The 26,253-nt window shown below is 43.0% G+C and overlaps 1 protein-coding gene across 4 annotated transcripts in view; it reads right to left on the bottom strand.

Annotated features, from left to right (window-relative positions):
- Positions 1–26,253, bottom strand: part of LOC147889612 (serine/threonine protein phosphatase 2A 55 kDa regulatory subunit B beta isoform-like) — a 76,354-nt gene that overhangs the window by 14,968 nt on the left and 35,133 nt on the right. For all 4 annotated transcript variants that reach the window (XM_087392035.1, XM_087392037.1, XM_087392036.1 and 1 more), the window contains exons 8-11: positions 25,790–25,913; positions 25,545–25,668; positions 21,071–21,139; positions 5,012–5,103 (exon numbers count right to left, since the gene is read on the bottom strand). In XM_087392035.1, the coding sequence (XP_087248161.1) occupies positions 5,012–5,103; positions 21,071–21,139; positions 25,545–25,668; positions 25,790–25,913 (409 nt within the window). The remainder of the gene's footprint in view (positions 1–5,011; positions 5,104–21,070; positions 21,140–25,544; positions 25,669–25,789; positions 25,914–26,253) is intronic.

The raw sequence follows: 26,253 nt of genomic DNA on the forward strand, positions 1-26,253 counted from the left end.
TTTAGATCCATCTTGTCCCTACCCTTGTGGACCCATATGAGGATATCACTTGAGGAGGGGTGTCTCAGGATCTTTGTCTGTCATGTCTTCTGTCTTGTCTCTCAGTCTATCAGTCTTTATGTCTGTCTTCTAGTCTTGTCTTTCTGTCTTACTCCTAGTGTCCACTTAAGGAGGGTGTTGGAGATAAGTGCACACTAAGTGTACTACTAGTCTAGTCTTTGTGTCTTGAGTGTGTGCCATGTGGCACCTCTACAATTATCCCATAAGCACTCTTGCTTTATGTCTTGTACTTTGGCCCATATATTCATGGGTCACATCATTGCAATCTATCTAGCTTGTGTCTTGTCTACACTCATCTACAAGGTAACTCTTTGTCTGTCTTTCAATCTTGTTCTTATTTTACTTCTAGTTTTCTAGTTTCTAGTTCTTGCTTTTATATTCCTACAGTTGGTTGAGGTAGATCACCACAAAGATCAAGACTATCTTTCTAGGGCAGTAGTAACTGCCTAGTGTCATGCTCTCTGTGAGCAATTTTTGGTGGTTATTGAGTTCTTAGTGAGCTACTTGCTAGTGTAGCTCTTTGTGAGCGTTGATAGTTTATTCCTTTGTGGATGTTTTGTCCCTGGTCGGGCTGAGCTCTAGTTTTTGAGAATACGACCGTCTATTGTGCGTGAGAGTTATTGAGTCATTGTCTTCATTTCGGTTCTATTCAGTTCTACACAGTTTAGTCTTTGCATGCACTAAGTGTTTTAAGGTAGTTAGCCATCATTTTTTAGTGTGAGACCTCCAAGACAAGGTGGTCTGGGGTTTATCCATGTACTCCATAAGACTACTAAATTACCACATAATCTTCCTCCCATGGTAAAAAGTTTGGCACAAATTTGAGAATTTCTATAATATATGAGCCTTAGACAATTTTGTCAATTCTATGGTTTGACTCCCTAGAATTCACTAATTAATAAGATGTAAGAGTAGAATGGTCATGGCCGAAAGTTTAAAGAAAACATTAATTTTAACTCAGCCTTAACCATAGGTTTATTATTATTTGAGCATGTTTTGAAAAGAGGTATCTAGGATAAAAGAATACAAGCACAATGTGCAAGCTCAAATATGTTATGCCCAAACTCATCCTTTAAAAACACAAAACATAGTGGAGTTTCAATCTCATAATAGTCATAAGGTTGTAAACATAAACTCCATCACGCATAGCAGGGACTAGCTACTATGAAATCCCCAACGCCCAACACTAGGTATAGACCATAGTATATAAATATCCACACCCTCACACATACTTGAGCATCCATTTCTACAAATTTCTTTGAACTAAGTTTCTATCGGCACTTCGAAGGTGAAGGGCACGAGGTGAGGGGCAGTCTCAGCCATGACAAAGGCTAGCACTAAAGGAGAACGCTAATCAACAAGAAAGTCCACATTCTCTTCATTCAAGCTACGACTTCTTGTGGAGACTATACAATTTCATTTTAGCCTCTCAAGCATTTGACCTCTAGCTGATAGCTATTGTTTCTTTCCTCCGCTCATTCTTGCATGTCCTTGCTTGTGTGCCCTCTTGTTCACACAAGTATTTGTGCTGTCTTGAGCTCCCTTGACGGAACTTCAAATTTGTCCAAAACACCTCCAATCAAAGGCCGTTTCTTTTATAGTTTGCTCCAACGCATGCATTCTACAACCCAACATCACCGTACATAAATGTTACTACTTTGTTCATCCTCTATGACAAAACTTCCAGGGCATCCACTTGCACTCCAAGATTTCTTTAAAAACATTCCGTTTCTTGACATACCTTCCTCACCCAGACTCTATTTCTCAATGCACCTGAACCACTCTAATCGTCTCACATTTCACATTTGTGGGATCATCGGTTGAGATAGTTTCATCATACACTTATCTTGGGGTTATCTTCTCTAGACCCAGCTTCACTATGAGACCCGCAATGCAGGCACACTTGAGTAGAGGGTATGCTTCATTGGCCAGACTAGAGAGGTAGTGCTTCCACTCGCACTTTCAAGATCCACGCACCAAGGGGTTGCTTTTTGACTCCTTGGCTCGCCCAGCGGGGATGTACAGCAACCCTTGTTGGGGGCCAAACTTATTGGATACAGAGTGGGTCCGTGTGGAGCGGCTACAGGTTCTCATGTTATCACGGATGATTCGTGGTAAGTCATCCATTCCTCATCAGATCATTCAGACTGAGTTTGGGTCACCCCCTTTACAACTAGATGCTGCATTTCACATATCTGTACCAAGTTAGGGAATATGGGGATTATACCTCGAGGCGTAGTAGGCTACCATGGATAGCTCTATCCTCTTCTATGGCACTTGCAGCAGGAGGAGACCAGAGGTACTGGTATGCACGTACAGAGACATGGTTTGAGCGATTGGGGCTCCACATGGATGCTATCTATCCTCTTCTCACGGCGTTTTTTCAGCTAGATCACATGGACCCCCACGAGACGAGGCCTCGACATGACCGTGACCCGGAGCCTGTGACCCGACAGCTCAGACAGCGGATCGACACACATATCACACACAAGGACATCCCCTCCTTTAGAGTCGGAGCCTGGACCGACGGGGGTCATAGTAGCCCTGGTCAGACGCAGAGCTACGACCAAGAGACATGCCAGGACCGCACCTCTGAGTGGCCGACAGCACTCTATTGCGGACTTCATGCCTCCACTGCCCCATCCATCTTGATATCTTGCTGCTGCCGATGATGATGATGATATTGATGACGATGCTGAGACTGATATATAGTCGACCATCGACATGACTATGTTATACTTAGGACTTAGTATTGTTATTCTCCATTTTTGCATTTTGCATTGGTATGGATGCTCGTTTAGTAGCTCCACTACCACAGCTTGTTGTATCAGGATTTTCACAGTCTCATAGACCCATCGGTCTTCCGAAGACTTTATTAAACTTTCTTTCTTTCTTTCTAACCCTTCATATCCGAGTTGCCGGAGTTTCCCACCACCTTAGAAATTAGTGTGAAGACAAGTTGCTGCCTTATTCTCAAGAAGAATAATGCTTTGACCTTGTACTATGCATTCTCGAATTGCACCTTGGCCCCAAAGACACCATGTTGCTTATGATCTCATATATGCTTAATAGACACCCATAAAACTTTCTACTCAACCAACTCATATCCATATTCGTGAAGGACTCAAGATAATCATCTTCATTTTTCTTTGGTTGGCACAACAACCAAAGTACACTTTTAATTCCTATGTGCTTGTTCTACATCTCGTTTGATCTAAGCAATTTGTTCTTTTGGTACCACAGTGTAACATATATGTGTTATCCTGCAACAATTCACTTTTAATGACAAGTCAAGCACAAAGGCTTGTTAAAGATTCTGCTTTAGTTTAGTTTGGTTCCATCTTGAAGGTCACAGGATTAATTGGCAAATTTTGTGTTGGGATAGTTCTAAAAGTTGTTTAGACCATGAGTCCCTATTTTCTTTTTTAAAGCGATTTCCATCACCGTCCCCTCCATCACCTCAGCACGTCGCCTCAGCCGCCACCTACCCCGCCTATCTACTTAGCTAGGCACCTAACTAACTAGCTAGCAGGGCCACCAACAGCCTTCAACAGCCCTCAATAGCCATCAACCCCCAGCCCCCCCAGTCCCGTTGTCAACAACCACCCCCTCCCCCTAATTTTCTTCAAACAACAAACTAACCCTAACCTAACCCCGAGCTGGGCTAAACCCCCAACCCAACCCGAGGGTTAGGTTCAGCTAGGGGGTTCTGCAGACAGCCAATTATGGACTGGCCTACCCTCTCCTCCAAGTCCCCCTCAACTCCTTCAACCTCCATCAAGACTCGGTACTCTACAGTTGCAGCCATGACACCCTCCGTATGCACGCAATTATCAACAAGAAGGCTCAAAACGACCCATCCTTGCGCAACAAGATCATATTTTTTATCTATAGCAAGCAGTGAGAGAGCTACAATTGGAATTGGCAAAAGTAAAGGCTCGACTTCACATTCTGGAAGGGCTGGTAAGCAAGCAGCAATTGATGAGGCTGTAAAATCTAGTAAGGATTCCCCCCCTACCCTGCAGCTAGTCTCTACAGTCAAAGATCTTGTTCACATTGAAGTACAAACTGCTAAGAAGGAAGTGATTGTGGAAGTGGACACCAAAGTTCATGTCTATAAGTCAATATAAATGAGAAAATTGCCTATAAATGTAAGACAAGGTGGTTGACATAGTTCATAACCACATGGATGTGGAAGTACAAAAGATTTAAAGAACAGTAAGAGAGGAAGGAAATGGGACCAAATGTTGAATTTGACAAAAGCTGCACCAGAAACCAGATGGAATATTCACAGGTAGTAGCACATTGATAAAATGGGTAACCATGCTATTATTCCATGTTTTGACTCTTGGGAGGAAGGGTTAGCTTTTTTGCCAAGCGAGGAACATAAAAGATATTAAAGTTTGGATGTTGGATTACCATACCCAAGTTCCACTCATGAAGAAGCCAAGATTAAGAAACAGAAAGCAGGAAAATGAACTGTCTACCATGAATGGTGGACACTCGTTAAAGATTTTAAAGCTGTATCTAAATATACCGAGTCTAAAAGTGATGTTAAGTTCTTGATTCTTGCTCGTTTGCCTAGGCAATCAGCACATGTTATGGACATTTTCTACTTAAGTCTCATAGATCCATAAACCTTCTCCTTTCCATTCTCCTCCTCCTACTCCTACTTTTGCTTCTACTTCTGCTTCTGCTGCTGCTGCTCCTCCTCCTCCTCCTCCTCCTCCTCCTGCTGCTCCTCCTCCGCCTCCTCCTCCCTCTTCTTGGAAAGGGGGCAGGGGCACATCCAAAAGGTCAAGAGGGGGAAAACCAGAAGGATTAGATGGGATAACATAGGTACATATATTTTGTTTATGTCTGTGCGTATATTAGCATCATGGTCATGCCTTCACACATAAAATAAAATACAGATAAAACAAAATACAGCTAAAATTTAGGAATCATTTACCTGTATGAGCCTGTTGCTACCCGAAGACCATCTCCACTCAGACAACACTCGAATTTGTCGAAGATTGAGTCATTTTCATAAAGATCACATAACTGCAATGTGACACCAACCTACCAATTAAATACACATGTGCAAGACCAATTGAATTAAATACCAATAAACATATGTGAGACCAATTAAATTAATATATGCAAGACCAATCGAATTAAATGCCAAGAAACATTCAAATTGAAACACGTTGCGAGCATCAACTGTAACGGTGGCAAAGTCATTTAGACATCTTTCAAGAAGAAGATGTTTGTGGCATGGAGAAGAGAAAGACGTTTGGGAGGATTGAAAGCTCTATACAGCTTACAAAATAAATGCAAAAAGGCACACCTACGGAACTGGGAAATGAGTAAGTTACTATATGATTGCCCAGCCCGGGGGCCCAAGCTCACTAGAGCATATTGGAGAAGAATAAAAACATTACATAAACGCTTTCTCATAGGAGAACTAGGGGTCAAGGTAAAGACACCCTATCCCATCCTACTGCTGAAACTGGTATGATACCTCTTCAAGGGGAAGCATTATGCCAACACATGATGTACCTCAACAAGCTTGATGATCTACCTCAACAAGCTTGAGAAGATGGATGCAAGCACGACCCCATGCAAAGCAATAGAGGCTACAAAAACCACTGGATGGCACAAATAAAGGGATGGATGGATGGATGGATGGGGCATAAAGGCTGCTGATATCCCAGAAGATATAGGTGAAATCAAGAATATAGTAACACGAAAAATGCTATAGAAACCATGGCAACACCGGGGGACGAAAATGCAGTTCTACAAACTGGAAATTAATCCAATGGACAGATATGAACTGCAAAAATGCCTCGGGAGGATCTATCAATGTTCAGAAGGCATTTAATCTGCAAACTAAGGACCAAGAGGTAGGATATAGGATTGGCAAGTCTCGTCCCCTTCAAGGCATTGCTCTACATAGTAGAGCAAAGGATGACATTAGCAATCCCAAAAAAATCCACATGCACCATGATTCTTAGTGGGACCCAATCGTGCCCCCATCAAAATCAAATCACTCAAGGCTGATATATGCCAGAATTCCCTATACACACTTGTCTATTTTCAATTCAAGGTTCATATTCTGTTTGTATCAGATCTTTAGAGGTGCGCTCGATATCTCTAGTTTCTCTACTAGGGCGTTTGTTCTCATGACGTCAGTCAAACTTGGTCTCATAGTCTTGAGGAGGATCGGCAAAGTTGGTACACTCAAACATACAAAGGGTTCGCATGCTAGGGACTCCATCTGCACCAACTGCCATCGTCTCACTATAGCCTTGACGCCCCGTCCATTCCACTCACTTATCACAAGGTGCATAAGGTCATCAAAGACGATCTCCTACAGCTCCACATGTACACGACCTAGCTAGCACCCCACGATCTTTAAGTAAAACACAACTTCTATAGAGATCACTACCAATGGGGTCCTCACCTACTGGTTAAGGCGGGTAGGTAGGTGTGAGTGTGCGTGAGTTCAACCCCTAGCTAGGCCCTGGCGGGACCGCAATAAAACTTCTATAGACATCACTGCCTATAGATCTCCAAGGAGGGTTTTATCAATCCCCTTCACTGAGTGTCATCTCACCATCCACATATTGAGACACAATCAATAGAGGACATCCAAACTTCCAAATGAGAGACAAATGTGGACTTTATGCAACATGTAGGAGGTGGAGACAGAGAAGCACTTTGCATTAAAATGCCCTATGTACAATGAGATATGCAGACGACACCACTATCTATTGGATAGCGGATTTGGATCACTCTCACATTAAATGGGCCATCTCAATCAATGCTATGTAGCGACCTTCCTGCTTGAGGCATAGAGACCAACTCCTTTGACTGCATAGGAGTGATCTGAAAGACCCGTCACACTCCAACCACCAGCCAATGGACCATTATAAAACTTCTTCCACCTAAGAGATTTGAACCAAATGTTGCAGGGGACACAATGAAATTGGGATCTAGAGAGCATGCATGCCGTCATCTTGCCTCACACATGAGGACCATAGATATGTCTTGCTTGCTCTTTGCAAACGAGTGGAGTGACAGTGGCACTCTCCAAACAATGAGCTACCTCTCGCAGCCCAAAAGAGCAAGACAGAGGGGCCTAGACAGAGTGACCCAGTTAAGCAAACGAGGGCTTCCAATACCAGGGTTCTACGCATAGCAAAATTTCCTAAGGAATACATGATGGGAGCATGAAAGAAAGATTAATCACATCAAGGAAAATATCCACCAAATTGAGTGGCAATTGGAAGATAGAGATTGAGTCACCCAAAAGGGGGCACAAGCACGAGTAATTTCCAACAACAAGATGGCAAGGAGCAAGGTTCTCAAGCAAACTAACAAGTTGGGAAGTACCAAGATATGGATCTCTGTATGCCATCTTCTGATGGTTCTAGTGATGCCCTATAGGCCATGGTATGTGCCTTGTAGCCATAAGTGTAGGCACTTGTAGTGTTAGTGCCTTTTAGGCCACATAGGACACTTAGTCCTATGTGACACCTAGGACACTTAGTCCTAGGTCTAGGTACAACTACCTTGTACTTAGATCTTTCATTATCTAAGTTTGACGTGATGGCTGAACTATCGTACGACTCTTTGCTACCTGCACTCTCTCTCTCTTTTGCGATCGTCCCTTCAGTGGTATCAGAGCGGGTATTGCTTTTGTCTTCCAGCTCTCCTCAACCCCCCGAGTCCTCCATTGCTCATTGGGAGTCTGTTGCTCTGCTGGTCGTCACATCTCCAACCTGTTCGAGGATCTTCAACTGTTGTCGAAGGCTTCCAGAGCCATTTTTGTCGCCATAACTTACCTTATTGCTGCTTTCCAGCAGAGGTGACTACTTCTAGGCCCTGCTGCAGCTTTTTCAAGGTCTCCTACAGCACCCGTGGCCATCAGTCGCCATTTTTTGTGCTGCAGATCCAGGCGCCCAGCTTCCGCAACCTCATACAGATCTCAGATCTACCTGCACTCCATCCGTACAATCAGTACAACTGTACGGACTTCCGTACGAATCACGTACAGATCCCCAGTCCTGCCGCCATACCAGTTGCATACATGTGCTGCCGTACATCGTACACCCATGTACTTGCATCATACACCGTACAACCACCGTACTTGTGTACCGTACATTGGACAGCCACGTATTGCTCCGTACAACGTACACAGTACCTCTTCCGTACAATCGCACATCCGTACATCGTACATCGTACGGTGTACTTGATCTGTACTTGAGCTGTCTGTACAGCTAGTACTTCTCTCGAAGACTCCGTACAAACGTACTTGCACCGTACCTGCTCCGTACAGGTTCATCTACTACCAATGGTATCTACAGACATTTGCAATTTCGGGCTTTTGCAGGACATTGGCAAATTTGGGGCTTTTAGTTCTTTTCACCTCCTTTGGTTGCAATTTCTTGCAAGAATATTGGAGTTTTGGGATTTGGTTTGCAATTTCTTGTTTAGATTGCAAGACATTGAGTCAGATTTGCATACATTGGGTCACATTTGCAAAAATTTCAGCAAAATTTGGGGCTTTTCTGCATTTGGCCTCTTTTTGGCCTATTTGCCCTCAATATATTTGGGCCTTTTGCCAGATTTGCTATTTTTTGCTGTGAACATTGCCTGTCACAGTCACATTTGGGTTAGATCTGCATTTGCCCTTTGATTTGGGTCTGAAATTTGCAGATATTTGCTGTCATTTTTTTTGGACAGCCAGCTTTTTGCAGTGATAGCCTTGAGGCTGCAAAAGCAATATCTGGTCTAGTAGCAACCATGGCATACATCAGACTGCCACATGCAGAAGCATAAGGAACCTTGGCCATATGAGCCCTTCCATCATTTGACTGAGGGCTGTCCTTTTGGCTGAGTTTCAAATATGGTGGCAAGGGTGTGCTCAAAGCCTTCCCCTTATCCATATTGAACCTCTCCAGGACTTTGCCAATGTACTCTTTTTGAGAAAGATAGAGTAAACCCTTTGACCTGTTCCTCACAATCCGCATACCAAGAATGTGATTTGCATCACCAAGATCCTTCATGTCGAAGGTTCTGTGCAGTTTTGCCTTCAAAGCATTCATATCAATAGATGACTTCCCAGCAATAAGCATATCATCCACATAAAGAATGAGTATAAGAAGACTACCATCTCTTGCCTTCTTAGTGTAGAGACAATGATCATGATCAGACCGCCTGAATCCTTGTGCTTTCATGAAAGCATCAAACTTGTGATACCACTCTCTGGGTGCCTGCTTGAGCCCATAAAGACTCTTCTGCAATTTGCATACAGGCCCTTCTTTTCCCTTGACTTGATATCCTTCTGGTTGCTGCATATAAATATCCTCGTGAAGGTCTCCATGAAGGAAGGCCGTCTTCACGTCCAATTGGACAAGATCCATGTCCTGACAAGCAACCAAAGCTAAAACAGTCCTCAATGTAGTCATCTTGACTACAGGAGAAAAGATTTCATACTTGCATGGTAGGACTTTCTGGCTTGCAGGCAACTGCACTAGATTCCATGTCTAATTCTTCTCAAGAGATTGCATCTCTGAAACCATGGCTTTCTCCCAGTTTTTTGCGTCCTCCCTCTTCATGGCTTCTTTAAAGAACGAGGGCTCACCACAATCTGTCACCATGATGTAATCATCAAGTGCATTCACCCCTGGAACAAACCTGTCAGGCACGCCTAACCCAACCATCTTGATTAGGTGGCTGATTTGCTTGCTGTTCCTGCATATTTTGGGGCTGTACAGCCTGCTCTCGAAGCACATCTTGCTGAATCTCAGGCTGCATTTGTGGCTCTTCCTGTGGAGGATAATAGGGAGCATTAAAAGCCGGAGGTGGCTGCTGATTTTGACCATTTTGGACAGCATTTTGATTGGCATTTTGTGGTTGTGCTGGAGGTCCTTCCTCCTCAAAAATGACTCTTCTCACTCCAATGGTATTGATAGGCTGTTTTTGCATCCTATCTTCTCGAAAAATCACATCATTGCTCCTCACAATCTTGTGAGATTCAGGGTCCCACAACCTGTAACCCATCTCTCCATTGTCACCATACCCAAGAAAGATACACTTGCGTGACTTTGGGTCTAATTTGCTGCATATTTCCCTTCTGAGATGCATAAAGGCCTGGCAGCCAAACACCCTGAGATGTTTGTAAGAGGGTGGCTTTCCTGACCACACCTCCTCAGGTACCTTCAAATCCAAGGCCCTGTTGGGTGACCTATTGATGAGATGTACTGCTGTCTTAACAGCTTCTGCCCAAAAACCATGGGTCAATCCTGCTTGTGAGAGCATGCTAAGAGTCCTCTCTTGAATGGTCCTATTTGCCCTTTCAGCCACGCCATTTTGTGGAGGATTGTAGGGAGCGGGCAACTCCCTCTTTATCCCCTTCTCATCACAAAATGTAGTAAATTCCCTTGAGAGGTATTCCCCTCCATTATCAGACCTGAGGCATTTAAGCTTCTTTCCTGTCTGATTCTCAACAAGTGCCAACCAAGTCTTGAAGACTTTGAACACATCACTCTTATGCTTAATGGGATAGACCCATATCTTCCTGGATGCATCATCAATAAAAGTGACAAAATACTTGGCACCGCCCAAAGAAAGGTTGGGCATTTCACATACATCTGTATGTACCAAAGTTAGGACTTCTTGCTTAACATTTCCAGCCTTTTTATGGGCTGATTGCTTATGTTTGCCATAAATACAATGATCACATGCTGAAAAATCAGAAAAATTAAGTCTCGGCAAGTAACCCAAAGAAGACAATACTTTCATTCCTTTCTCGCTTATATGGCCCAACCGGCTATGCCACAATGAAGTGTGTGGCTGCTCGGTCACATGGATTACATTAGCATCAACACCCTCAACATACAATGGATACAAGGTGCCTGATTTGCAGCCCTTGGCCACAACCATATTTCCCTTAAGCACCTTCCACATAGAATGACCAAATTGGGTGAGATACCCTGCATCATCAAGCTGCCCAGTGGATATCAAGCTCTTCCTGAGCTGTGGCACATGTCTCACATTGTGCAATACAAATTCAGAACCATTTGGGAATTTTAGATGCACATCCCCAATGCCAACAACGTCACAGGCATTTCCCAAGTTTCACACATCCTTTCTTCCCTGCATCATACGAAGCAAACCACTGCTCATGAGGAGTAACATGATAGGATGCACCTGAGTCTAATAGCCAATCCAGTGCATACGAGCCATCATTGGCCACAAGAAAAGAACTATCACCAAAGGAGGCAACAAGTATGACATCGTCATTATCTTCATCACTGCATTGAGCTCCTCAAGTTTAGCCTTGCCCTTGGTGTCTTTGGCATCTCTTTTCGCATCTTTGTCCTCTTCTTTTCTTTCCTTATCCTTGCCTTTGTTTTTCAGCTGAAAACAGTCCCTTTTAATATGCCCCTTCTTATGGCAATAGTGGCATTCAAGGTCCTTCCTAGGACGGGACTGACTGCGAGATTTCCCTTTATTTTGGTTTTCCCCTCTATTTTGCTGCCTACCTCTGCCCACAGCCAATGCACTTGCATTCTTATTTTCACTGCTATTCTTATACCTCACCTCTTCCTGCAGAAGAGCGCTTTCCACATCTTGGCATGACAATCCTGTGAAGGCAGGGGCTGAATTGCTTATGGCTGTAGCAAAAGTATCCCAACTGTCAGGGAGGGTACTCAAGAGAAAAATGGCCTTCACCTCATCATCAAAATTCATTTTCTGATTTGTGAGTTGGTTGAATATAGAGTGAAACTCATTGAGGTGAAGTGAGAGGGCTGTCCCCTCTTTCATGCTTAGTTTCATGAGCCTCTTCAACCAAAACACTTTACTAGCTGCAATCTGACTCTCGAAAAGGGACTCAAGTTTTTTCCATATGCTGTAAGCGGTGGCTTCATTCTCTACATTGAAGTAGATCTTCTTAGAGATGGTCAAAAGAATGGTACTCTTGGCCTTCTCATTCATGGTTTCCCACTGAAGGTCACTAACTTCATCGGGCTTGATCCCTTTATACTTTGATAGGCATATTTTGATCTTTCTGGACCAACACATTATATATTTACTTCTTCCAATAAGAGAAATTTGCATTCCCCTCCAACTTCTCAATGTTCCAATAGTTGCCTTCGTTGCTTGAAGACATGATGATAAGCCCAAATAGAAGCAAATAAATACACCTAAGGCACAGAGAGCCTCAAAGTCACGTGCTGTGACTTAATGCAATGTTGTCCACTCTCCAAAACTGTAAAAAAAACAGTAAAAGAAAAAACTCTAAAAGTCCCAAAATCTCTTCCAAAATTGGCCTGCACTTGTACAAAACTGTCACAAAGGTCCCCGAGCCTTGACAAGTGACCAAATGTCACTGTAGAATGAATGATCAAGTGACACAAATATCCCAGATTGTGCAGCAGGTGTTTGGGCAAACTCTCCCACCTCAAATAGGCATATGAACACTGTCACAAGGCTAAACTCAGAACTGAACTGAGTTTTCACACTCTCCAAGAGTGTACAAGTGCGCTGTCCACAACAAGAAGCATTTACCCAAAACTGACCTGATTGCAAAATCTCCTCTTTTGTCAATGCATTTGACACATAGACATGTGAATCCCCTTCCAAAACTGTCTACAACAGCCAATGACACCAATTTGAGCAAAAGCCCCTTGTTTTGGCGTCTATTGAAGAGAAATTTCGTCAAATAGGCATCCACAAGTGCACACAAGCACTCTAGCGTCAAAAGCCCCAAATTTCTTGCATGCAATTTCTGCAAATTCCGAGAATGCACCACGATGTGCACCAAATCCTCAAATTTCTGCCCAATGTGACCAAATGTCACACAATCCAACTGCCCACTTGACAAATGTCAAGTGTACCTGCGAACCACATCTTAAATACCTCGAAGAAGGATATTCCCACGCACGAGATTAACGAGATCACGACCAACGAAGGGCGTAGAACAGCAGCGGAACGCGACCCAATTTGACGTTGTACGGGCCTTGACGCTGTACGGACGAAGCCACACGTTGTACGGAACGTACGGTTGGCGTTGTACGGGCCAATACGCTGTACGGACGAAGCCACCAGTCTGATACGGGAAGCGGGAACTTCTCGGCTGAGGGTGAGGATGCAGGACAGAGATGATGAGCCAAAGCTCTGATACCAGTTGAAGCGGAAGCAAGTGGAGGAGAGTGAGACCAAGACCACAAGAGTGGTGGGTGTGAATCGAGAAGCGAGGGCACACCACAACCCTCAAGAATATATTAGGATAGACACTTGAGTGGAACCAATTCGGAGTGAACCGTGTTCACACTGTAACCTGTAACAAAAAGGTGTACATGAGGTGGCACAGAGCCTTAACCCCAACATCATAGACCTTCCTTTGGTCTTTCGTAAACGTTTATAAACCCTCCCTCCCTCCCTCCCTCCCTCCCTCTCTCTCTCTCTCTCTCTCTCTCTCTCTCTCGTTTATAAACCCTCCCTCCCTCCCTCTGTGTGTGTGTGTGCGCACTCTGTGTGTGTGTGTGTGTGTGTGTGTGTGTGTTAATCTTCGGTTTCATATGTTGGCAAGAAAGAGCACTATGATTGCTGATTTTTTTCAGCAAAAACAGCCATGGGCTATTATGTTAACAGCTATGTGTGGAAACATGAAGTCTCACGCATATGGGCATTGGATTACAGATCACTGGGAAGCAGTAATGACTACATTTCAAGGGGAAATTCCTGGCTGTCCTGTTTCTACTGCTTTTATTCATGATTGGAAGAGAATTCTCTCTTATGCTAAATGGTCAGGTGCTTCCTCCCATCATGGTAATTCTCTTCGTTTGGAAAGTATCCATTGGAGCAAGGTGTTTGAATCGCCACTTGCTTTACAGGCACCTATTAAAGCATATAATCTTATGAAATTGGGCATAAGCTTTGTCGGAGATGTGGTGGATCAACATGGTTATGTGCTTTCATTTCCACAAGCTTGCAGGACATTCCCCTTGGGTCTGCATCATAGGCCCATTTGGAGGCTACTTACATCTATGTTGCAGCCTTTTGTTCCTGTTCCTCCGTTGTTTGTACAGGACAGATTACTGGACTGGAATCTGACTTCCTTGTCTCCTGCTACCAGTTCACTCTCAATGCATAATTTGACATCCTCGATGGTCTACAGATTTCTTCTTCCACCGCCATGGATTGATAAGCACGCCAACACTCTTTGGAATTTGGATAGACCTTTATCTTGGTGGCAATCAAAACTCAAGACAATTTGGAAAGCTAAATTGCCATTGAAACAGAGGCTTTTCTTTTGGAGATGTATAGTGGGAGCTTTTTCCATTGGGGTGAAATTGGAAGCACGTCATATTGCTTCCTCTTCCTGCCCCCGTTGCTCTCATCATCGTGAGACAATTCCCCATTTGTTATGGTCTTGTCCGCACTCTCGGATATTGATCACTCATGTCTCTCATTTGTTGCAGCTTCGATTTCCCTCTATCAGATTCGGGAAACTCTTCTGGATGTTTGGATGCATCTCATCTCAAATGTCTCCATTCCTCCTTTTCTTTCACAAGGCTCGTTTTTGGGTACTATGGACTATTTGGACACAGAGATGGCGTTTTAGGATGGGACAACAGTTCCCTCAGGCATATGCTTTCTTCAGAATGTCCCTCAAGCAATCTTTATATGATAGTTATGCTGTGAGGGATTTGTATGCTACTAGCCTTGAAGTGTTTTCTCACTGCTTTTGAGTCTAATGTCATGTACATTGATTTTATGTTAATTTTATAGTCACTGGTTTCACACAAAAAAGTGTGTGTGTGTGTGTGTGTGTGTGTGTGTGTGTGAGAGAGAGAGAGAGAGAGAGTGTGTGTGTGTGTGTTTGGTGTGTGTGTGTGTAAGAGAGAGAGAGGGAGTGTGTGTGAGAGAGAGAGAGGGCGAGATTGAGAGAGAGGCCTTAGCCCCTACATGCCTTACTGTACAGCCAGCACCCTTCTGCCCGCCTCTTGCTCGCCGTACAAACCGTACGGCTGTATGGACTGCTGTTGCTGACACTACTCGGACCTGCACGTTGTGGGAGGCCCTTCTTCTCATACGAATTCATCTCCTGCTTGCTCTTGCTCTCGAATTCTCTCTTCTTTCTCTTTGTATGCTGTTTTTTGTGTTTGTTCTCAAAACTTTTTCTCTTTCCATCGCCAGCACTTCTCTTTTTTCTCTGATTTCTAGTTCATCTTGGATCTTTTTCAAGTTTTTTCTCTTTTCCTTCTCCGGAACTTGTCTTTTCTCCTCTCTACATCCCTAAATATCTCTTTCCTCTTCTTCTCCTTGCAAATACACTATTTCCTTCTTCTTTGTGGGCTAATTTTCGAAACTGTTTTGTCTCTTTTATCACTTTGCACGTACCCCCTTTTTGGGCTCCATCTTCTTCAGAAGACATGGCTGAATACTCTTACAAAAAAACTTTTCAAAAGGATCGATCGGCTCAATGCAAAAAGCAAAAGCAGGCTGAGGGTCATCATGACCCCGTGCATGATTCTGTTGAAGCACAACTGGTCTATGATGTCATGCACGAAGGATTTGCAGACACAAGGAAAGAGTGGAAAGACTCTGTTCCATCACTTGGTCTCATGGTTGAAGTGGATGAAATTGTGGATCCCGTTAGAGAATATGCCAAAAATGCAGTCATTCTATTTTTCCCAAGTCGGATGCCACCTACTGCAGAGGTAGGCAACTAGTTGACCCAAACACTGGCTGGCTTGTTTGTTCATAAGGTACACTACGCAGCCAGAGGCTTTTTTGAGGTCATTATGGTAGATGAGGTTCATAGGCAAATGCTTTTGGAACACTCTCCACTCTTTTTTGAACAGCAAATGGTGCACGTTTTGCCATGGTCCCCCACAAGGGATTATCAGGCTCTGATTCGACATCGATGTCCGGTCTGGGTTGAAGTTGTAGACTTCCCACAATGCATGGCTTCACTCTTGCCTAAAATTGCAGCAACTTTAGGCAAAGTGGTTTGCCCACCGCGACCTAACGGCAACTCTAATCGATTTTGCATTCTCTGGGATACTGATAATCCCACACCGGAGTCATATTCAGTCACAGTGAACAATGTTGACATGGAAAGTGCATTTTATAAATTGAAATGGGGATTATTTGCAGGGTGGGGATTATTTGCAAGGGCTTGTTTTGTATGTAAAAAATTTGGGCACATGGCTTCGCAGTGTCCAATGAGTCAGCATAAAATGCCTCCTGCCACTTTGCTTGCTCAGATGCCCAATAAGGATGCTCCTACCTCTATTGGGAATCAAAGTAAAGGTAATAGACAGCTTTTTGTGAATCAGGATAAAGGCAAAGCCCCAGTCGTTTCAAATGGGAATGCTTCTTCCCCTTCACTTCCTGCTATTCAACTTTCAGCAAAAGGACCAAAAACTCCAATTGATGGATGGTAAAGTCCAAGAAAAGTTATTTCTGTTTGACGACCTCCACCCCTCGCACTTGGAATGGTGCATCTTCTAGTGGAAATTCTCCAGAGGTCAACTCGGGAATGGGCTGTAGTAGAACTCTCTTCCCTGAAGAAAAGGTTGCTGCATTACTGTCCAATCCTCAGGCGGATGTTTCTTCTCAGGGAAGAGGCTTTGACCCTGAGGTAGAAATGCAAGGTTGACATCCTAAAGGTTGCTGTTGTACGTAACTGTTTTTTCCTATAAATGTCTGTAAATATGCTTGCTCATATCAAATGCCTTACCTTAAATGTTCAGGGGATGTGCGACAGTAGGAAATGGAAATCTGTGTGGCTGTATATCAATCGATTTCAGCCTGATATAGTAGCATTACAAGAACACAATCAGCATGTCTATAAAGGAAAGACAGGTCATTACTACGGCTATGATATCTTTTATGCTAGGGAGCACTCTTTCTCAGGTGTAGTCATTCTGATTAAGCATGAGCTTCAGCAGAATGATTAAGCATGAGCTTCAGCCAGTTATTGCTGTAAATGACAATCAAGGCAGATAGATTATTCTTCAATGCATCATTCAAGGCGAGGTGTTTGAATTTGCTTCTATATATGCACCTCAATCTTCTCGGGATAGAAGTGCAATTTGGGATGCCATGCACCATATCCATGGAGATATCATGCCTTTATATGTGGGGATTTCAATAATGCTCCGCAACAGGGTGATAATACATCTGGAAATACTCATATGTTAACCTCTGAAAGGCATGCATGGTCTCAATTACTGATTCATCTTGATTTGGTTGATCTTTGGAAGGAATTGCAGCCTTTGTCACCTGGATATACTTTTCAACATAATGCCCTTTTTTCTTACCAGGCACGTCTGGATCGCTGGTATAGCGTAGCCCCGCAACAAAATGATGATTTTTCATGCAAAATGTGGGTTGACTATGCCTTTGTGCATTCAGATCATGCACCGTTATGGTTGAGGCTATCTTTTCATGATATGCCAGATGATAGACTGCCTGAAAGGCAACATCTGATTGTGAACAATAGCTATTTGTAGCATGTTACTTTCAAGGAAATGGTTACTAATGCCTATCAATCTCTGTCTTCTCAGAGCCACTTTGATATTAATAATTCATGGGATTCTTTTGTTTCCACAATGCAAGTTGTAATTAGAGGTTATGGCAAGTCTTACATGAAGACTATAAGGAAAACTGTTGCTCAAGCTAAATTGACTTGCCAAGACCTCACCGAACTCAGTCACTTTCATCCTTTGTTCTTGCATGAGCAAACAACACTATGCCAAGCTAAACGTTGTCTCCAAATCAATGATCACAGGAAACTTGCCAAATGGGAGACCAGAGCAAGACAAAGAGCTTTCATAGATAAAGGTTGTTCTTGTAGGATCGACTGAGAGAGAGAGAGTGCAGGTAGCAAAGCGTCGCACAAGTCTTAGCCGTCACGTCAAACTTGGATAATGAAAAAGAAGGCGTACAAGGTACAAGTACCTAGACCTAGGACTAAGTGTCCTAGGTGTCACATAGGACTAAGTGTCCTATGTGGCCTAAAAAGCACTAACACTACAGGTGCATATATTTATGCCTACAAGGCAATTACCATGGTTTATAGGGCATTACTAGAACCACCAAGAGATGGCCTACAAACCCCCCTCCATGGGATGGGCTAAAGTACTCTAGAAACGTCTCAGAATACCTCGTATTTTCTGGTCATGGTGCCACATGTTCATCCAAAAGGATATAGCCACCTATGAATGTACAAGGGATGTCAGATCATGTAACAAAGGGAACCAAATGTAAAGCCTATCGAAAGACTTCGAACTTGGGATGGAAAAGTGCCTTTGTAAACATATCTGCTATGTTGTCCTCTGTGGGAAGATAGGACAACTCTATGTCTCCTGCTAACAACCGCTCCCGAACATAATGATAACGAACTTCAATATGCTTGGTACGCGCATGAAACACTGGGTTACGCCCAATGGCCAAAGCACTCTGGCTCTCAGTGTAGACAATAGTAAAGGATGTTTGGCGAATACCAAGATCTATAAGTAACTGTCGAAGCCAAACACACTCTACTGTAGCGGTGAAAGCTACCCTGTACTCAACCTCACGGCTAGATGTGGCAACTGTTGGTTGCTTCTTGCTGAGCCAAGAGATACATGAATTGCCAAGCAAAAAACAATTACCAATATGTGACACTCTGGTGTCGGAACATCCTGCCCAATCACTATCCGTGTAAGCATGCATGGTAAGTGAACCCTAATCACCATAGAAGAGGGCTAAATCCTGAGTGCCTCTAAGATATCTGAAGACTCTCTTTACTGCCTGCCAATGCTGTGAATTGGGCATGTGCATGAATCTGCTGAGCTGAGATATTGCATACTGTAAGTCAGCTCTGGTGTGACATAAATAAATAAGGCATCCAACAGCCTGTTGATAAAGAGTGATATCACATGGTGGGCTCCCTGAGAATTTAAACCCAGGGTCCACTGGAGTAGAGATTGCTTGCAATCCTCAAACTGAAAACGATCAAAGAGCTGTCCAATATACTTGGACTGAGACATCATGATACCCCCCTCAACATGAGCAAACTGAATGCCCAAATAATAATGGAGCTGTCCAATGTCTGACATGTCAAAAATCTGCTGCAAATCAGCCTTGAAAGCTGCAATTTGCTGAGTGTCTGGGCTCGTGATGAGCATATCATCCACATATAAAATCAGCACTAAAAAATCAGATCCACTCCCACGGACATAAAGAGTGGGTTCTGTGGGACTATTCTGAAAACCAAGGGATAGTAAGTGTGCATGAATTTTGGCATACCATGCCCTGGGTGCCTGCTTCAAACCATAAAGGGCTTTTCTAAGCCGGCATATCTTATTAACCAGGAGGTTGTGTGACATATACTTCTTCCTGCACATCCCCATGAAGAAAAGCAGCAAAGGCAAGTTCCCAGATGGCTTCTTGATACATTGAGGGACAGCAAACAAGATCAGCCTTACAAGATCAGCCTTTTGCTGCCCAGACAAGATCAGGGAATAGACAGCATGGTCACTTTCTTGAGTTTGCACTCCTTGCTACAACTTGCAATGAAGAGCCTCTATGCCATAAAGATGCTTTTGACAGCAAAGAGTGGATGGATGCAATGAGAGCTGAGTTACATTCCATTGCTAAAAATGACACATGGGAATTAGTCAATCTCCCTCCCAGCAAGCATGCCATTGGAACCCAGTGGGTCTACAAATTAAAAAGGAAATATGATGGCAGCATAGATCAATACAAAGCCCGTCTTGTTGCAAAAGGGTATGCCCAACAACAAGGCATTGACTTTGAGGAGACATTTGCTCCCACATCCAGGATTACTACCATTAGATGTGTCATTGCCATTGCAGCCCATCATCATTGGCAAGTGCACCAACTATTGACAGCTCTTTCTTCAATGACTGCATCATGAATAGTGGGATCATTTTGTGCCGGAAGAGAAACCTGCAAATCAGCACGAGGTAGTGGCTGATTATTGCTTGGTGAAGGGCCTGCAAGAGGCTCATGTTGCTGGTCTAAGTCCTCTTCTGAGGATGGCAGAGGTAACCAAGATTCAAAGGCATCAAACATGTCAACATCTGGCTTAGCTTTGCAGTCCACAAGAGAAGAAGCTGAATGTTCAGCAAAGATTACATCTCTACTGACAATAATCTTCCCACTATTTGGTTGATATAACCGATACCCTATGCTCTCCTGGCTGTAACCAATAAATATGCATTTGATTGTCTTGTCATCAAGCTTGTGTCTCAGCTGAGATGGTACATGAACATATGCAAGAGACCCAAAAAATCTCATGTGTGAAAGTGAAGGCTTCCTGCTTTTCCATGCTTCATAAGGTGTAACAGTCTTCAATGCCCGTGTAGGTGATCTATTCAGCACATAGTTTGCACACATTACTGCATCAAGCCAAAATTTATTGGGCAAAGACTTGGCCTTAAGCATGCATCTAGCCATCTCCATTGTGGACCTGTTTTTCCTTTCAGAAACAGGATTCTGCTGAGGAGTGTAAGTAGTAGTACATGAGTGAAGAATGCCCCGTGAAGACAGAAATGCATCAAACTCCTTAGACATATACTCTCCCCCCCTCTCTGTGTTGAGGGTGACAAGCTTGCATCCTGATTCATTCTCAACCATATTCAGCCACCTCTGTCTTTGTACTTATTGGTGGGTTTTCACCTCTTTTTGAGGTTTCCCACGCAGAAATAAAAGATTTCACTAAAAAAAAAATATGTGTGTGTGTGTGTGTACTTATTGGTGGGTTTTCACCTCTTTTTGAGGTTTCCCACGCAGAAATAAAAGATTTCACTCAAAAAAAAAGTGTGTGTGTGTGTGTGTGTGTTGGTTGGTTACATCAGTACTACCTACACCTACGCCGTTTGGCGAAACATATCAAGGGAACACCCATGTTTAAAAAGAAAGAAACATTAAAGATGTGCCATAGTTAAGTAGAAAAATGATATGTTAGATCAATAAGGGACTATGCATGGCCCACCTTTGGACGAAGATATTCATGTACTTTAAATGTTGCCAAAGGTGAAGACTCCATGTTTATGTCCCAAAGCTGCAAAGATTCAAGTTGCAAGATGCATTGTTAGAAAAGAAAGCAAAGGATTAAATCTCAACTGAAAATAACAGATATATGCCAACAAGCTTAAGACAAACAAAACACTTGCTTCTATTGCTCACACCATTGTAAAAGTATATTGTCGATATAAATCAGTCAAAACATAGCATGAGAAGAGCATTCTTAAGAAGGTTCCTATGAAAATTTCAAATAGATGAACTTATCTCTACTCTATGAAACTCAGCCAACATGATATGAAAACTGAAACTTCCCAGCCATATACTCCCAGGTTATTGCACATAAGCTCCTATTATTATTGAGCAGTGAAAAGGCACTAGAAGTTCAAATCATCTCTCTTAACTCTTGCAAGATGGAACACCGGATCTTCGATCCCATCTGTTTGAGACCAAGCATGCATTGCAATGACTCACACTATTGGTATTTTGTTCACTTTGCTGGTCAAGCAATAACTTGATTACTTCAACGGGTTGCAAAACAACATCGTTCTTTTTGCACTTTAATGCTCCCGAGCAAATTCCTTTAGTTTTAGATTGGAAGCTTTACTAGTAACCCAAAAGGACACATGCCCATGGCATGCATCCAAACAAACATTTATACCACTGGATTGTACTTGAAACCACATAGAATGCGCATGGTCATAATAGGGCCAATGACCATTCTTACAACATGTCAATAACAAGCCATCTCAACATGGAATCACAAAATGATTTGTACAATCTAACAATATAAGATTAGTCACTATAGGGACTCTAGGCAAATCCTTAATAGCAGCTATTGTAATTTATCAAGTTTGTGTGTATCATACCTTATTTCTAAGCTCATATTTTACTGTTATAACCTTATTGAGCACTATGTACCCTTGAACCTCACAAAATAAGTGAGAAAGAAAGGAAGGAAAGATCTATTAACGTGACGGAGACCAAAAAGGTCTATGGGACCCAACACCAGCTATTACCCCCAATTTCCAAAGTCAAGGGATTGCACAAGGACAGCACTTGTGGAGTGCGTAAAGCAGCTCCCAACACCATTACAAAACATAACTATAATCTGGTCCCATCATAGGATGACCGTCATAACATCTGAGGTCTTTAGGCTTAGATTTGAATTCTCTAATAGGTGCTTTTCCCTTCCCAATAAACAGCCCATTTGGCTTCTTGCCTACTAGGTTAGGGGAGCTCCTCAAACATCTAGAACTTTGTAACTTTCAGCTTATAGGTTTGTCTAAGTTATCTAGAAGGAAGTTTAACCAACAAAGGACACCTTTAATGTCTACAACTTCTGCACACCTTTTCTTTTTCAGATCAAGGTCTTGATTTTTAGAATTCAGCCAAGAAAAATCTAAATGCAAGAATGATTTTTCTATATGGACAGGTTTTCAATACTCACACAAATCATCAAGCATTGAGATGGCTTCAGACTATGCCAACTGCCTAGTGGTCCGGCCACCAAACTTTTCAGTAGTTTGGCGGAATGAGTGAGTTACCGGCCCGGGTCAAAGAATGTTGTGGTGGCAGGTCTCTCAGTAGACGGGGAATGGCCACTTCCATCTCAGTAGTTGAGATGTACAACCAGTACCATACTGATCCAGATTTTCAAGAGCATTGGTACAAGGTCATGCTTGATAACCAACCCAACGAGTATGCTTCACATGACAGGTGGTGGTTTTTTAGAGGATGCCTTTGTGTGCTGCCTCAATTCCGTGCTACCATACTCCACGATATGCACGATGTCACAGTTGGCGGACACAAAGGGGTTGCAAGCACTCTCTAGAAGATCAAGAAAAAATTCCTATGGCCTCGTTTATGCAATGATGTCTATCAGTATGTGTCTCATTGCTAGATATGTCAGCAAGTGAAGGTATCCCATGGGAACTTGCCATGACTACTTCAGCCCCCTTGAGATTCCAGATCAGCGTTTTGAGCTGATTAGAATGGATTTTGTCACAAACCTTTCATCAATTGGTTCCAGGAACGACATGTGCCTAACCGTTGTGGATAGGTTTAGCGATTGGTCATTCTTATTCCATGCAAGATTACCATTGCTGTGTAGCATGCCGTGTATCATTGTATCAGACAGGGATTCCTAATTCAACAGTCAGTTTTAGAGAGCCCTAATTGACAACTTTGGTACAAATCTTAGCTTCTCTAGCAGTTTCCACCCCAGTCAGATGGCCAATCAAAAGTCTACAACCAGCTTTCTTTCAGCATTGTGAAGTGCTATGTTGCAAATGCTCAGTCCCGCTGGGAGCAGTACTTACCACTAGTTCAACAGATCCTAAACAACACCCATTCCTCCAATGCAGGCAGGACTCCCTATGAAGCTAGCTACTGCCTTCGGCAAGAAATTCAAATCCCTTTTCACCAGGACAAAGACTGCATTGCCAAAGCACAGGAGGCCACCAGACGCAAGCCAACAAGCACCAGCGTGATGTGGGTTACAAGGAAGAGTAGTGGTTTATCTATGGATCATAAAGAAGCGTCTTAAGCAAATTGGGAAGAAGTGTCCGAAGCTCCCACACAGAAGCTTTGATCCCTTTTCGATCATTAACTTACCAAAGAAGTTGCATTTACCTTCAACATGGACTATGCATCCAATTTTCCATGTGTCATGGCTCAAGCCATATGTGGGTCCATCACTAACAGCAACTCCAGACGTTGAGCAGCCTGAGATTGTTGATGAGGTAAAGGTGTCGAGCCCAAGCAGATCTTGCTTCATCGCTTCAAGAAAGGGACAGGCGATTGTCAACGCTTGTATGTAGTTAAGTTCAAGCACAGGGGCTCCCAAAGGCACCATGGGTTGAAGAGGATTTTTTCACAGCTTATCCCGACCTCCTTTCAACATACAAGGAGGCCTTTTCCATACCCTACTTTGAGCTTTAGCAGCAGGAGATGTCACGGGCATCCTCAGCCCGTGGTATGCTAGACTGCAACGTGGACTGCTAGGTCAGCAGGCCATACAGGCAACCACCTCAGCAGCCCTGCAGTACAGACACATTAGTAGCAGCACAAAGACACGTCAGCAGCAACGCACGTGACACATAAGCACTGCACTGTACAATGCCACGTCAATCGCCAGGTGGCACTCGGTGGATGGCTGGAGCCAACCTAATAGGTCGGGACATGGGTCAGCCTATGGTCGGTTAGTTTAGGGTGCAAGGGGACCTATATAAAGGCAGCCCCTCGGATATTCATTTTATCCAATCTTTAGGGCCTTACCACTCATCAAGCAGCAAGTTTGCAAGACAGGATTAGGGGCAGGAACATAATGGAGTGGCTGAAAGGAAAAATCGGTGACCCTTGAAGCTGGGGAGATGCATGCTGAAGGCAAAAGGGCCGCCACATAAATTTTGAATGGAAGCAATTATGTGCTCTAATCACATTTAGAAATTGCTCATAAATTAGCTTCTTGAAATGCTTCCGCTTCTTAGGAGCGGAACCATCTACACTACGGCAAGCACTAGCCGTGCCTATGAGATGCAAACTCACCAACCTTAACTTGGATGGTTCCTGAAATTTCTGTGTGCCAAAGGCTACATCAAATTGCCGTATCAATTGAAATGCTTTATCTGTATGGCAATAAGCTCCATCAGAAGTGATAAAACTACCTCCTTTAGTAAACTTCTTGACTTTGGTCTTGGAACACTTCTTGCTCCTCCTCCTTTTTCTTTGATGTGAAGAACCAAATGAAAAGGTTGAGGATGAAGATAAGTTGGTGCTTGATGAAATGAGCTAGAACTCGGTATGTTATCTTCTCCTACATATCTAGCTTCTACACCAGGGAAGAGATCTATGACACTTCCTGGTTGATTCTTTTGAAGAAGAAGATGATGGGGCTAAGAGAACGTCTACGGCCTTTCTTTCTTTGAGAAGTGGTGGACACATGCTTGGATACATCTTCCACATGGTCATATACAAAAAGATTCTGAAATCAGGGAATTTTCTTCAACTCTTCCAATTCTAAAATCTTGGCCTTGACCACTGCTTCATCAAGACCTTCATGTACCCGACATCTCATTTTGCTGGCTGAACTCGGATGTTGGATGCTCTGTATCCTTAGAATCAGCTATGGTTGCTAAATACTTTCTGTTCTGAAAATCAGGATCTAATTTTGAAGTGATTGTCCTTCAATACTTGTTCTTCTACAGCATCCGATCACAGCCAAAAGAAATGAATTTGCTGACTCGCCAGCCTCTTTATGGTTTAAAGCAGTAATCGACAGTATGGTATGCCAGAATAGATTTACATTGCCTTCAAAGGGGATACTCAATTGCATTTCAAAATCTTGAGCATCCCAAAGGTACAAATTCAACAATAAAAAAAGAGATTTGCTTGGGTGAACGTGGAAAGATGCTCAATAACAATTTTAAATTAAAATATATTACCTTAAGGGTCATGTAGTCTCGACTCAAGATATAACGGCCACTTTTAGAAAACTTGACATCGGAAATAGATGCAATAATTTCTGTGAAGAAGGAGCGCGATCCTGGAGCCTCCAACTCCTCAAAACTGAATAAAATAAGAGCAAACCCAGATGAAACCATCAACACACACAAGGTATGAGCTAACAGGAAAATCCATACTTATACTTAACCTTTTCCATGGAAAAACAAAGACTACAGAGACTTACAGCTTTGCATGCCTATCACATAAAGCTGCCTGCCGCATGTCTACAAGACGAATTGTGCCTTTGGAGCTGCTATATGCTAAAGTATTGCATTGAGTAGGATGAAACTCTGCTGACGTTATAACCTCTGCAACACGATGAAAATTCAAAGCAAGGAGGTTACTTCCTAGATATCGATCTAGTGCTTCAAATGCCCATCCTTTCAACAAACGACCTTATCAATTTCAGGCAGATTACAGTGGAAAACAGCAAACTGAAAGGGGTTGACTACATCAATCAAGAGAAAAGAACAGATGCTGACCACACTACCAGAAGCTGCACATTGTATAGTGACTTAACAATACAGAAATAACAAAGTTTGCCACCTGTTTTTACTTCAAACTCCTTGACGTTTATAAAAATAATTTAAACAAACAAAAGAAGTCCTTAATGTAAGGATCTCACATTAGAAGCAGCCGCTCACAAAC

The sequence above is a fragment of the Dipteris shenzhenensis genome, chromosome 20, assembly GCF_047967505.1.
Source record: "Dipteris shenzhenensis isolate YYH24624 ecotype China chromosome 20, Dip_SZ_1.0, whole genome shotgun sequence".
NCBI lineage: Eukaryota > Viridiplantae > Streptophyta > Polypodiopsida > Gleicheniales > Dipteridaceae > Dipteris > Dipteris shenzhenensis.